The 14,728-nt window shown below is 40.2% G+C and overlaps 1 protein-coding gene across 2 annotated transcripts; it reads right to left on the bottom strand.

Moving 5' to 3' along the window:
- LOC100701839 (copine-3) lies at positions 1-10,579 on the bottom strand. Of its 2 annotated transcripts, XM_005471680.3 has the most exons (17): positions 10,432-10,579; positions 9,664-9,812; positions 9,122-9,301; positions 8,660-8,734; positions 8,502-8,573; positions 8,326-8,406; positions 6,128-6,217; positions 5,295-5,393; positions 5,104-5,190; positions 4,954-5,013; positions 4,730-4,863; positions 4,494-4,548; positions 4,274-4,325; positions 4,017-4,150; positions 2,834-3,070; positions 1,955-2,067; positions 1,262-1,400 (listed from the first exon to the last, which is right to left on the bottom strand). In XM_005471680.3, exons 2-16 carry the CDS (start codon positions 9,793-9,795, stop codon positions 1,957-1,959), a joined length of 1,599 nt encoding a protein of 532 aa, XP_005471737.1. In that variant the 5' UTR covers positions 9,796-9,812; positions 10,432-10,579; the 3' UTR covers positions 1,262-1,400; positions 1,955-1,956. The 2 variants fall into 2 exon arrangements, with proteins under 2 accessions (XP_003450261.1, XP_005471737.1); XM_003450213.4 differs by lacking the exon at positions 1,955-2,067 and having other exon boundaries at positions 1-1,400.
- Positions 10,580-14,728: the final 4,149 nt, after the last annotated feature.

Here is a 14,728-nt window from a genome sequence, read left to right as displayed (position 1 = left end):
TTTGTTTGAATAAAATAGGCTTTATTTGCATGCTTAATGCACGATGAAGGCACAGTTCCCACTTCTTTTAGACCACAAAGCAGATGAAACGTGATACATTTCTTTCATTGTAAAACCATATAAAAACAAAAAGGTAAAAACAAACAAACAAAAAAAAAAAACACATGTACATGACTAGGACCTGACCCATTTATCACCCGAACAATGTTTGCCATTTGCCAATCCCTCAGTATCAGGTAAAGAAGTTACGGTAGATATGCCCTTGAAACATGCAGCTTCCCTGTTGGCAGCACATATGTTTGGAATGAAACAAAGCAAGCAAAGGCCAGCAGAGTAAACAAGGTAAGAGAAGAAAAGACAAAAAAGTCTGCCTATATATCAAAGTATCAGATTATTAAACTCACCAAATATCGTCATCGATCTTAAAAACTACTGTAATCAGACTCTATATATGACTGAAAAGATCGGTCCTGAGTTTGGCTTCTACTGTGCCAGCATGATTAATACTGATTTATGTTCCTCTTAGTTGTTGGTCCAGTTGAGGAAATGATCCCGTGGTACCTTTGCTAATCTTCATCCAAGAGATAAAGTATCCTAAATGTAGCTGACACAAAACTAGAAACTGGCATTATACATTCCAGTTATCACAACATCATTTCAGAACAATACATTTTGGCATTTCATTCTAACTAAACAGATTAATATAATGTTTTGTTATATATGTGCAATAATGCCACAGCTTTTAGAAGAAGCTCCACGTGCCAAAAACAACAAGAATAAACATGTGGTATGATGCTATCAAAAGTTAATCTTTATTATTCTACATTTTACCTCCATCCATCCATTTTTTTCTGCTTATCTGGGGCCGGGTCGTGGGGGCAGCAGCCTAAGCAGAGAAGCCCAGAACTCCCCATTCTACATTTTGCCTAATTATTATAATTTGGTTCTGGAGCCAACACATTTAAAAAAAAAAAAAAAATCTATCTCACTGCTTTGCAGTGTTTTATCTTGTAAATCTGAATATCCTGTTATTCAGTAAATATTACATTAACACTAAAGCCTTAAATCTTAGTGTTGGTTATCTTGCAGTTGCTTTAGAATTCACTGTCATAAGCACCAAGCCTGTTTTAGCATCTAAAAGCAATAACAGATTATTCAACCTAGGAGAGTGATTGTGTAGGGTGTGTGTTTTCTTTAATCTCAGTGTGGTGATTCCATAATGTGATGAAGCTGTGAGGTGATCTATAGCTGTTGGAGATGAGGTGAGTCTGCTACACAGTGCCTGCAGGGTTGGCTGCAGGGTGGGAGTTGGGTGGACTCAGTTTCATGGTATTAAAAAAATCCACCAGCTGACCCGGTACTTCAGCTAGCACAGTCTTTGCCAGCGCTTCCTTCGGGGCCTGAAGAGCAAAAAGAGCTAAGTCAAAAACAGTGAAGAGGAAAATAATTCTACATGTTTTTAATTGATTCCTTGTGCGATTATTGAACACAGCAAGGAGAGAGTCATGGAGATAAAGAGAGCTTAAAGGAAAATTCCACATATTTTAATAAACATTGCATTTCAGATGTTATCTTGACACTTTCTGAGGCTGTAATTCTGTCAAACTCCAGCAGAGATGATTATACTTTTGAGGCCGGTGGTCAGCTAAGATTAACCAAAACCTGTTAAAACACTCCTGGACCGATCAAAGATGTGTTCAACTGCTTATCACTTTAACAACAAAGTGCCGCTTTAACAGCGTTATGTAAATAGAGGAATTTTCCTTTAATATAAGTCAGAGTGCCACCAGTGCCTTTAACCAGAGCCATGGATCCTCAGTCAGACAGTACAACAGACTTTGTTGTACCAGACTGATGATGAATCGCATGCAGTGATTCATTGCTGCAGTTTTTCATGCAGGTGAAGGAGAAGTTAGATGAAAGCACGGTTTATGACTTAAGATTTCTGAGGTACCCCTATGAAGGACTAGGATCTTGGGGAGGCTTCAGTTTCAATGAACTGAAGAAGGAGGTCACTTGCTGAGGTAACTCGGCCAATACACTTTGGGCAAGAGCCTGGCTGGGCGCCTGAAAAGAAATGGATAAAACAAAGCAAACAGATAAGCTAAAGCTGTTTTCACACATGCACTGTAGCTCTGCATGTTTCCAGACATTACACAGTGAGCTGGTTTTGGTAATGCAAGTGTCAGTCTCAGTCAGACTGGACATTAAACGGCCGTCAGCCTCCCGGCTCTCTAGTAACAATGCATTCATGTGGGAAGAGCCCATGCAACCACCTCTCCTACACCAAACAGCATATTTCACTGGCATGAAATGTAAGGTTCCAGTGAGGCAGCCAGTAGTGTGGACTACACAAAGCAGAGATGGGCCCAGCCAGGAGAGATGGTCCCAACTTGGGACTTACATGGTGTAAGTGTGGGTTTGCCCCACCTACACAACCCCACAGTTCACCCACACTTTCCCACTGTGGACCCACATGGGCATTGTTCTTGGGATGTGGAAAATGTGAGAAGGGACATTCTCTGGTTGTCCTAACAGGTTTCCCGCAACATCGTCCAGAGTTCATGTGTGAAAACAGCTTAGATGATTTTTAGGCTGAGGCGCAGGCAATCCCTCACTTTGGACATATATATGATTAACTGGTATTGGCTCGAGAAGCACTCTGCTCCGTTTAGTTTGTAATTTTAATGTCAGCTTAGAAAAAAAAAAAAAGTACATGCAATGTGGACAGAAAATCAGGGGGGACACCCAAAGCTAACACCATCCAGAAACCTGGTACATATTGATATATAATAAAAGCAACAGAAACTTTTTATGTTTTTACTTCACTTACATTTTGAAACTGCCTGAATGGTACAAACTGGACAATGTCTCTCATGGCAGCCTCGCCAGTGAGAGAGCGCAGACGACCATCGTCTCCATCCAGGAACTCCATGGCACTGAAGTCCGCCCCTCCGACCCCAACGATGATGATAGACATGGGCAGGCGAGAGGCGTTGACGATAGCGTTGCGCGTCTCGTCCATGTCCGTGATCACACCATCAGTGATGATCAGCAGAACAAAATATTGCTACAAGAAGACAAAAATAACAAAAACAATTATTACAGCAATGTGTAAGCAAGAAGCTTTTGAATCCTCATCAAAACTCTGATATTTGCTCAGTTTTACTGCTTAGTGCCCCTCAGGCATCGGAAAGCACTATCCCCTGTTATCCTGTAGCTTTGAAGCAGATGATCCAATGTGAAGATTATACAACCATTATACTGACAGGACTGCCCAAACCAAATGTTTACTGAGAGAATAAATGAGGTATTGAATTCATAACCCACTTCCAAGAAGCATTTTTTTCCTTATTAACAGGACAGCGTTTGTGGCCATGATGTAAGATTAATTATTTTCCCAAATACTGTACCCAATAATGGCTTACAAATTCCAAGAGATATTGCAAACACCTGCAGTTTTTGTTTTTTTATTTTTTTATTTGGAATGTTTAAAAAAAAAAAAAAAAAAAAAAAAACCAACATGTAGACTCGAGGCATTTTTGAGTTTGCCTGCATGGTTTTCAAGTTGAGTGCTAAGACTTTAACACACTATGATCTTACTAGAACCGATGACTAAACATATGAATTTGTAGACTGCACTACTCAATGACATTACTAATATCTCTTACTCTTCAGTGCAGGCCCATATCCCATGTGGGATATTGCAAATGCTCACAGGGTTGTATAGTAAAAGGTAACCTACTAGGCTCAAATCCTTCTACTCCATAATGTTATTCTTGGACTTTGCCAGAGTAGCTTTGCATTATTCACAGCATAGAAGAACCCTTATTTATCTTATACCAGCCCTTGGTGCAGTCCCTCAGTTCATCCACTGGGTGGGGTTGTATGTTAAGCATCCATCCATCTCTTGTCCATTGTAGATGGTCCGCATGTTAAAGCATTAAATTAAATTTCAAATATGAAACTGACAGCCCTTGCCTACAGTGAGTGAGCTGAAGAGATGAAATACTCACAGCTGCAGTGGTCTGCTGGAGGGCTTGCTTTGCAAAGCAGGCCACGTGGTTGATAATCGGGGAGAAATTGGTGGGACCGTACAGTTTGACTTGCGGCAGGCAGCTTCTGTAGGCTTCAACAACACCTTCAACACCTACACACCAATACAGACACCAGAGATCAAACACACTGCAAACTGAGAACTACAGTGTACTAGGGTGCATGTGTATAGTAAGTAATAAAGCATCAGCTCCAGTGCGTTTATCTGTAAACACACCTGCACAAAATGGATTTGATGGGTTGAAATTGAGCGGAAACTCATGGGAAACCTGTAACACAATAGAATTTAACAGAGACAAATCAGCAAATTAGAGCAAACATCACAGGTTCACAGTGTAATCTGACAATGTCAAAGCACAACCTACAGTGTGGTAACAAACAAAAAACTGTCTTATGTGGTGTGAAAATTTCTTGTTTTATATAAACAGAAACTTTACCTGCCATGTGGGTGGAATCTGGGCTCCAAAGCCAAATGCAGGAAACATCTTATCGCTACACATGAAAGATAAACCAAAAGCTTATTTGAATTATGAGCCATAGATTGCACTGCCAATAAAGTTGATACAGTTATCAGCCAAGTTAAATGAGTCCCTATCATACAACTCTACTTAAGTAGCTTTAAATATCTCATAGTTCACACTAATAATACCAGGTATGTGAAATATATTCCTACCTGTCATAGTCCTGGATGACATTACCCACTGACCAGATTGCAGTGAGGTACTCGTTAACACCCTGAGGACTAATGTAATGCAGAGACTGGGGTGACCGGGGATCCCCGTTGGAACCTGTGAAGTCAACGGCCACCTATTGGCAAACATGCAGGTGAAGCTATAGAAAACCTTACTGCAAAGATGAATGAATAAAAACGGGAAAGAAACAGAAGACGAGACTCACAGTGAAGTTAATCTGACAGCCTCCCATAATATAATCCAAGAAGGTATACTCCTTCACCACCTAGAACAAATATATTGGTCATCAAGTCCATTAAAAAAAATAAATAAATAAATTACAAGGTAAGAACATTCCAAAAAAACAGTACCACACCTGGCAAAGCTTTACGCTCACAACACCAGAGTTCTTGTAGCCTTTCTTCTTCTGTTTCTTTTTACTGTTGATACATTCAAACTCTGCCTGCAAGAATAAAACCACAGTAAAGGCCACAATCTGTTTTAGCCATCAACTCAAACACGGTGTAGAAATGTTTGAGCTGCCCACATATTGCAGTGCTCTCATACCGGAGAAGTGTGTGAGGCTTCTTGGAGGCGTTTCATTGTCGTCTCAAAGACTCCAATAAGATCATGTGATCCGTCATTGTCGTAGTCGTAACACTCAACCTATAAATGGGCAAAAACATTTGGTCATAATCGAGTTAAACTGGAAGGGAAAATCTTCCATTAAGGGTCAGTTCACCCACAGTAGAAGTAATAAATAACCAGACTTTGCTAAGAATGCTTTCTCTATGGAAATGGGATTATTCTCAGTAACTAGGAGGCCTCCAAATAAAAACTAAAACTATCTGCAGTGCTGGATGCCATTAGAGACAAATGAGAAAAGGTTTGGTGAAGTTCCTCTCTGCAGAAAAACAAAACAGAAGAAACAAACAACATGCAAAGGTAACATTCAAATGAAAACGCTGTACTCCACGTGTTCTTGAAGAGAGGTGGACAGCAAAATGACTGGACTTCTATGTGTTGCTTTTTACAAGAGGTAAACTTGATCAAAAATGAGCTTGCAGGGACACCGCCTCGCTGCCAATCTGCTCCTTTCACGCACACATCACACAGGAAACGATGGAGAGATGTAAAAATACAAATACTTTGATTCACAAATAACTCACTTGTCCTCTATGGTGGGAAAGTGCTTCCTTCCTGACATGTTTGCTTCAGAGGTTAAAAAAAAAATATCATCAAGCTAATTTGTAACACGCTAATTACTTTGTATGTTTTGAAGAACCACTTCTTCCAACAGCTCTAAAGTAAAACAGTGAACTTGAACTCAACAAGAAAAATCAGAGTGATTGTAGGTGCCCAGTGGAAGATTGAAATCATTTTACATCTTCAGTGCTTACTTTTATTGGCTTCTCCATGTCTCCTCCACAGAGAGACTGCAGAGGGATTCGAAACGGCCTCCATGTTGGATTCAAGTTGTTCTTCACCACCTGAGAAAAACAGTTCATCACAATCAGATACTGCAGACTACTACAAGTCCAGTCAGTCTGGTTTATTCAACATATCACTGGAGAAAATGTCAAATATGCTCCTTTTATCTCATCTGTGGTTTGTTGATGCTGTGTCACCAACTGGTAGGCTGACACCCTAATAACAACGCACAAACTACAGCTACAGTTTGTTATCCAACAAAGGAAATTTTAATATCAGAGATACAGTGAGTTCTTGATCAGGTGCTGGGGAGCACCACATGGAGGAGGAAAAATAATTCTCCCTTTCTGGAGCTTATTTGGTCTCAAACAAGAGCCCAGTCCTTCCTAGAAAAATCTATAAATACACCCTCACATTTAAATCAAAACCGGTTTTCAGCATTTGAGAAACAAAGCACAGGCTTAAGCAAATGCCGTGACTCACTGAACAACAACAATACAGAGTCTGGAGCCTGACTCCAAAACAGAGTCAACCCCCTTCTCAAAATGCCAAACTTGAAAATTTAAATTAAAAGGTTTACTGGTACAAAAAAAAAAAAAAATGTTTGTATCAGGCTCTCTAGCTTTTATAATCACTCACCTGTTTTGGTTTGGTTAAGGCTTAAAGTTAGGGTGTGGCCTCTTTGACAGGTAGATAAGGACAGACAGCCTAAAGCCATCTGCTACGCCTCACCTCCACTAAATCCAGTCACTAAACTGGAGTGTTCTGCTGTTAGTGCCTTATGGAACATTGTAATTGTATTATCAGATAAATAATACATCCTGTTGTGAGGTCCACACTGTCAAGAGAGAAGTGTATGTAATTCACCAGTAATTAGCAGCTATGTGCGTCTGTGCAGCTTGCTAACTAAGCTAGTATTAGCTAATAATTTCACCCTCTTGCTTAAGTATAGTCACTTCTGGCTCCAAAAAACAACCTCAGGCTTCAAAACACAGAGTCCTGAATCAAAGGATCCATCTTCTATATACAGTTTATATTTTAAAGCACAAGATTAAGATGGATGAAATGACTACAACAAATCACTTAGCTGATTTATGAATCCCAACCACAGACTTCTTTAATTTAATTGCATCCACAAATCAGATGAAAAAGAAATAAACAGCTCTCTATGGCCAAACACTTTTTTTCGTGAGTGGTTTGCTAAAAGCATGTTTCATCTCTCATCTCTGCCTAAATGCCATTATAGGCAGAAAATAATGGCATTTACTCTAACACTATGACTCTGACATTGGACAACAATTAGAGCCTGGCTTCACGTGGCATATTATGCAAAAGCTGTGTTTAACAGTTACACCATCAGAAGTTCCTCTTTTCACCCTGAATATTGAGGGTGAAGAGAAAAATCACTGTTCCTTTATCAGAGAAAAGTTAGAGATGAGGAGAAAATTATTTGTCCACTTTGGTCTTCTGCAGATAGTTCTTCGCCATGAGAGCCATAATTGATGGGTCACTGCTTTTACTTCCCACATCCTTCCTTCTTCATGATTTCAGACACACTGAAGCATCTTCCAGCATAATATTCCCACCACCGTGTTTCACTGTGGAGATGATAATCTTTGGGTTTTACGCCTCTCCATTCTTTCTCCAATCATAATGATAATGAATTGATACTTCTCACTCTTGACACTCGGAAATGCTGTGATAACTTTGTACATCCATCTCCTCCTCTATGAGCATCAACAATTCTTTTCTCAAGTCTAAACTGATTGCTTTCATTTTCGGCATGACGCTTTCTCCAGTCACAGCTCAAACTTCTCCTGATGTTTTTATACTATGTGTAAATTTAAAGATAGTCTTCCCCTCTTCATTTTACAAGCTCTGATCATTAATTAGTTAAATCACATCATTGCACAGCACTGGTCTGTGCTACAGCTCAATAAAAAGGTCAGTTTATCAGGGTGCTAGTAATATTGACCCTGGTCATATTTCTGGAGTAATTCTGTTAGAAATAATTTGAAAACTAATATATTTAGAAGTGGACTGTTAAAAAAAAGCACTTGGTAGAATTTTGATCATTTTGTCCTCATCTGTGTATCTAGTTACAACTTTTAGTTGTGTTATTTGGTTGCTTTTAGATAAGCAGGAGCAGTATAAAAGCTTTGTTTACCTCTGTTCTGTGAGCCAGCTGCCAGCCCGTTTCTGTCTGCTTGTAGAACTCCAGGTAGGGGTCGGACTTTCCAAACAAATCCTGTGTATGAAAATGAATAAAGGGAATGAGATCAATAACAAAAGTACCTAAAAATGAAAGAACAAATTTAAAGTTTGAAGCTGTATCAGCCATACCTTGTTGTCTAGTTTTCTTGCTGCCACTTCAAAATTCACCACCCTATTGTCTTTTATTTCCTCTGCATTGATCTACAACACAATTAAAGATAAATGACTGAGCCAAAAGTAAAACAACACCATCCAACTGTTTATCTGCAGCTTTCTGCATCACTCACTGTGATGGTCCCTTTCCCTGCTGGCGATTTGTTCTTCAACACAAGTGGTCTGGTCAGTTTCTTACTAGATACAACCTAAAAGAAAGCACACACAAAAAAAGCACTTTGACAAAGACAATTAGCCACAGCAAAAGAATTTGAATGAATAGGCTCAGAATGAAGACCAGAGAATAAATGAGTACTACACAGCAGGTTGCAGACCATAAAGCAAATGACAAATCAGGCATAATGAACACATGAGATCACATTACACTGATAAGAGTCAAACCAGCAACTGCTTATCAGGGATGTTAATGCTTCATCTGCAACATGGTAACACTGTAGTGTCTTCTTACAGCAAAGTCCTACCAGTTTTGCACCTGCAAAATCTTGTTTACTTCATCTAACAGAAGTGAATTCTGAAATGCTGAATGCTGAAAACCTTCAGCCTTACAGAAAGAGGAAAAGAGAAGGAAACCTTACTTGGCCCAGGGTGCATTCTAGTTCACCCAGGAAGTCATCGTCAGTCAGGTCAATTGTCTTGTTGTCAATGTCATAAACCCCAAACTTCAGCTTTTGCACTATTTCAAAGTAGTAGTCAACGACAAACTTCTTGGCAAACTTTGGGCTGAGACAATTCTGGACTTTCTCTGTGCGACCCACCTGTTTGAAAAGATTGCATCAGTTAGTTAGAGAAAAATTAGTGCTGTGAACTTTTAACAAAGCAGTAGTTTGTATTGAGACACACACAGTGAGGAAACAGGAAATGGAAACTATCCCCTCAGGGGGCTTTTAACACTGTTAACAATTAACACTGCCCTGTAGCTTTTCTCCTACTAGAGTGATATAGCTGATTGCACCTAGAGAACATGCAGGCTTTCCGATATCCTCTCTTATCAACTTTCCAGTGTAGGGAGAGACTCTTAGGAATCCATCTGTTCCTTTCAAAGTACGTTAGTATGGAATACAGGTTCATGATGGTGGGTTTGACACTCAAATCATTTAGACCTGCTAAACAGACTGACCTCATACCACTGAGAATCAGAGCTGTTCATTAACAGGACACACAGGGGGTCTGACTTTGAGCCGACGTCTTTGTCCAAGAGGTTCTCACAGGACACAGTCAGCTCCACCTTGGTTACACACTGGGCAGCCATGTCTGACTGTTAATAAGCTGGGAAGACAACAACATAGAGGTGTTAAAACAAAAAAAAAAAGCAGCACATTGCACTACATAGTACTATAAGCCCTGATTTAACTGTAAGTGGCTGTGGTAATGTTTAGTGAAGATCGTCCTGAAATACTGACATTTTTGCGCTTGTTTACGTAGGTATACATTTGTGACGCTACAGTTAGCCCTCCCAACCTCACTCTAAATGAAACCATTCGTGCTACTATGCAGTGATATTGTTCTAACACACAGACGGTTTTGTTTTGGGTTTTGTTTTCGGGGGAATTTTTTTGCATCGACACTACGTTTAACTGTCCTATCTATTAGCGGTCTAATAGGTAGGAGCTAATGTTACACTATCCCGTTATGACTAACGTAGCCACTGAATTCACTTATGTACAACGTATGATGCTTCTCTGCTGAACAGTGTCTTGGAAAATGTGCCACAACCATTAATGCCGTGCAGTGGCTGTGGAGCAGAAAAGCTAAAGAGCACTTTAAAAATAAGACTGCTAGTAGGCTCACAGGGCTAATAAAAGCTAACAACTGACAACTACCTAGGTTAGCTGGTATACCACGTCAACTTCCGCATAAGTACGGGCTAGTTTAAATTTAGGCTTACCTTTCAAAGTGTTAGACTCACGGGAAGAAAATTTTGAATAATATAACCGACACTGGTAACACTCCCTTGGCACAGTGCTCCCTGTAAGTAAAAGTAGTTCCAGTCCTACTGCTTCGCTCTATGACGAAACCACGCCCACTAGTTTCAAAGGAACAGAGGTGTCATCAGGAATTTTTGAACGCCATAGAATAGTGTGTGTGGTGGGGGTGAGGGGGGGCAAGAGGGGAGAGGAATATATGATCAATCTGAAATCAAACCACTGTGAACTGGTCAAAATCCCCCATATGTAAATGGAGTCAACAAAATATCCACAAAAACACTTTAAAACTATTTATTGCATCATTACCTCTTCTAAGGAAACAAAGACAATTTTTAGGTATAAATGAGACCAAAAAGTTTCCCAAAAGTAAATATGGAAATATATAAATATAGAACACAAGTACAGAAAAATAATTTCAATTACTGCACAACACTGATTTCAGCCATCACTTTTAGGAGAGTTTAAGGTGACGATTGTTGTCCTGGTCAGTAAAACGTCTCACAAAGACATCCAAATCTACTGCTTTGGCACGCTGCTTCTCTATACTAAGGCTAGCTAAATTTCTCAGACGATCACCTGCCATGGTTGAGCGCAGGTGTTTTTTTACAAGCTTTAAAGTAGAAACCCTTTGCTCTCACCCTCTAGTACTCACTGGCAAAACAATAGCGATCTTGCACAAGAGAAATAATTCCAAGAAGACCTCCTTCAGGTTCCAGGAATGTCACAAACTCAGTCAGACTGGATGGGCACTCTCTGCCATTTGCTTTGTTTCTTTCAAGAAGTCTTATTGTATGGCACATCTTAGTTTTTAGCAGTGTTGGGTAAGTTACTTTAAATTAGTAACTTAGTTACATTACTAGTTACTTCTCTAAAAAAGTAACTCAGTTACTTCAAGTTACTCGTTACTTTCAGAGTAACTAGTTACTAGGGAAAGTAACTTTGGTTTTACTCAGAATTCTCTTGTTAATGTGTTGCTTCTGTAACTGGATACCCAGCCAGACTGCCAGTCTTCTAGCTTGCTTACTTGCCACAAGTGCACTGTGCCACCTACCAATAGAAAGGAAAAAATAATGTGCACATTTCCACGAGAGAAATCCCACGCCTGGACCGTCGTTGACCGCCCCCATGATTCTAGCCTGCTTTTTACATCCAACACAAAAACTGCAGTCATGGTGCTTTTGATTGTACTCAGAACTTGGAAATTCTGCCTTCTGAATAGGAAGATGTAGGTAACACCAGACTGCAGATGAGCTGCATCCAGGGCTGGACTGGGACAAAACAATCGTCCCGGGCATTTTGACTAAAGACCGGCCCACCATTATAGGAAAAATCATAAAGCCTTTGAATGAAAATAAACACTGTTGTGACAGTGATGTACACTGTTCTGATGGTATATATGTATCTATCAATTGTTTGTTGTAAGACTCAGATAATTATTTTTTTAAAAGCGAGACATTTTAAATGAGAATAATAAAGAAAACTATTTCCTTGTCCCCCCCTTTCCCTGTTAATGCCCTACCTGGCCCCCTGGCAACACTTTGCTAGACCCGCCCCTGCACAGTTACCAGCTGTCAGCTACATAGAAAAGCATCCTGGTGTTATTTGTCTCTCAGAAACAGCTCATAACTTCCCTTCAACTCATTCATGTCACCTAAAAGGTAAACCTGTTTCTACATCACCTGTTCAGCTCTGATGATTCAGTAAGGACATCTCCTGGTTTCATCTGCATGTTTCCCTCTCACCAGATAACCAAACCGATATCATGACCAGCAGCTTTACAGCTGTGGCTCCAGCAAACATCAGCTGATACTAGAAATTAATATTAAATAAATTCTAACAACAGCTGATCAAGCTTAAACGTGCTGCTGTTGTTTAACGCGACATCCGCTGGTTTCCTCTTTCTGGCGCAAAGTGGGCGATAAATAAACAAGAGAGAAAAGCCGATCAGCTGATCATTGATCAGTTTTGTGATTGAAGTAGCAACAGGAGAGAGAGGTGGAGAGAATGAGAGAAGAAGAGGCAGCTGTGCAGCTTCAGCTTTGTGTCTTTTTCATTGTAGCTGAAGTCCGGGACAAACTGTTCCTTTTCACCTCAGTACGAAACGCGTAATATTTTCTCTGAATACCAGACGATTCTGTTTTTTACGGGACGGTTGGCAACTCTAATAATTAACCGTATGAACAAAATAAAGTTCAACATCAGTAACATAGCACCCACCCAGCTGTATAGAAACTCCGTCATGCTAGCTAGCACGCAGTACGAAAATGTCAGCATACCGAAAATAAACTCCACCTAAACTTGGTTTATATCTGACTCAGATAGACTGCAGGTCATAACTTCTTACCTGAAGTTCAGTTCACCTGACACGCGGACCGGCGGCCGCTTCGGGTCTCTCCTCTTGCCTCCCTTTCCCTTCATCCACCTGCTGGCTTCCACCACTTGCTAATGTTATTGAATCTGTGGAAGCTCCGCGATGCCACCACACGAAGTAACGAGTAACGAGCCTATCTAAATCCCAGTAACGAGTAACGCGTTCCTGGTTTTGGCATAATAACTAGTTACCGTGCTCGTTACCACAATAATAACGTAGTTACTGTAACGCGTTACTTAATAACGCGTTAGTCCCAACACTGGTTTTTAGGTCTTGCAAGTCCATGTCATATGCGTCATCTACTAAAAACACTAATCCCTCCTTTAAGAAGTCATTGTTTGATGAGTTTAATGCTTGTATATCCTTCATCATCTTACAGCGAGAGTCTAAGAAGCATTTCTCCATCTAACCCATCTATAATGGAAAGGAATAGAGAGATTTTAAAGGCATCTTTGTTGTTGATATTTGTTTACTGTCCAAATGTAGATGTTACAAGACTATCAGACAGTCTGCTAGATGTTTGCTTCGGTCTTTGTGATTTGGCAATGGTAGAAAGATTGCAACTGTTGCCTATTTCAGTGACTATACGGCACAGCTCATCAAAGCTCTCCTGTTTGAGGCAGTCTTCTAAAGTCTGCCTGAGGGCTTTGGTAAGGTCAGCTACTTTGGCAAGGTCCACATTTATTGAGTGGAGCTTCTCAGATAAAATCTTTGTTTCACGTAGAACTTTTTTGAAGACCACAAGGAGTCCTGTGAAGTCAATCTGAGAGCGTAATCCTCTTGCATCTACAGCTCTTTTGTGGATTTTCCTCCAGCACTCTCATTACTGCAGACAACCTGCCCAGAAGGTTTTTATGTGTAGCAAAGCAACAGAACCACCTAGAGCAGGGGTGGGCAATTCCAGGCCTCAAGGGCCGGTGTCCTGCAGGTTTTAGATGTGTCCTTGATCCAACACAGCTGATTTAAATGGCTAAATTACCTCCTCAACATGTCTTCAAGTTCTCCAGAGGCCTGGTAATGAACTAATCATGTGATTCAGGTGTGTTGACCCAGGGTGAGATCTAAAACCTGAAGGACACCGGCCCTCGAGGCCTGGAGTGCCCCACCCCTGACCTAGAGTCACTCAGTTTTGGTCATTCTTGTGCTGGCTTACCGAACATTTCTTTTTCAAAATTAATCTGATTATTGTGAACATGTCAGCCTGACATGAATGTATACAGTCTTTCCAGCAGTGAAAAAAAGCATGCAGCTTCTGAGACATTTTTCACAGAGTCACCAATGACAAGATTTAAACACTGAGCACTGCAGTGAACATAAAATGTATATTTGGCAACATCCTTAACTCTTGTTTGGACACCAGAGCACCTGCCACTCATCACTGCGGCCCCATCATTTGGCCCACCAGGTTCTCTTTATATTACATCCCTTACTTCTCCAGACATCAAATGATCTTCTCTCTTAAACTGGAAGCATCCAAGTGTTCTGCTCTTTGGTATTCAAGGAAGCTCTCCTGAGTCACCATCATAATATCTTACAACTAAACACAACTGCTCAGTTTTTGTTTTTTTATGTCCTTTGTCTCATGTGTCAAAATAGAAAAATGTTCACTTTCTTTAACCTTTTTGAGGATTTCCTCACTCACCACTTCAGCTAAACATGCCAGAATCTCATTTTGAGTGCTTTTGCTGATGTATTTTGCATTTGTGGGACCTTGTGACAGTCGTCTTTTCACTAGTGCATCATGTTTGCTTATAAGATCTAAGATCTTAAGGAAATTCCTCTGGTTTTTTGAGGTTTCTGTTTCGTCATGGCCATGTTCAGAAATGTTTTGAGTGGAAAGCAAAATTTCAGTCAGAGTTTGAATATAATTCTGATTTTCAATAACT

The sequence above is a fragment of the Oreochromis niloticus genome, linkage group LG9 (genome assembly GCF_001858045.2).
Source record: "Oreochromis niloticus isolate F11D_XX linkage group LG9, O_niloticus_UMD_NMBU, whole genome shotgun sequence".
NCBI classification, from domain to species: Eukaryota; Metazoa; Chordata; class Actinopteri; order Cichliformes; family Cichlidae; genus Oreochromis; species Oreochromis niloticus.
This window is presented reverse-complemented; position numbering and strand designations above follow the sequence as displayed.

Excerpts from the sequence above, each read along its gene's own strand:
- LOC100701839 (XM_003450213.4), bottom strand. The coding sequence starts at position 9,795 with ATGGCTGCCCAGTGTGTAACCAAGGTGGAGCTGACTGTGTCCTGTGAG. Across the intron at positions 8,407-8,501 it reads CAAGAAAACTAGACAACAAG|GATTTGTTTGGAAAGTCCGA; the intron begins GTATGGCTGATA and ends TTTCATACACAG. Across the intron at positions 1,401-2,833 it reads CATTCAGGCAGTTTCAAAAT|GCCCCGAAGGAAGCGCTGGC; the intron begins GTAAGTGAAGTA and ends TTTGCTCTTCAG.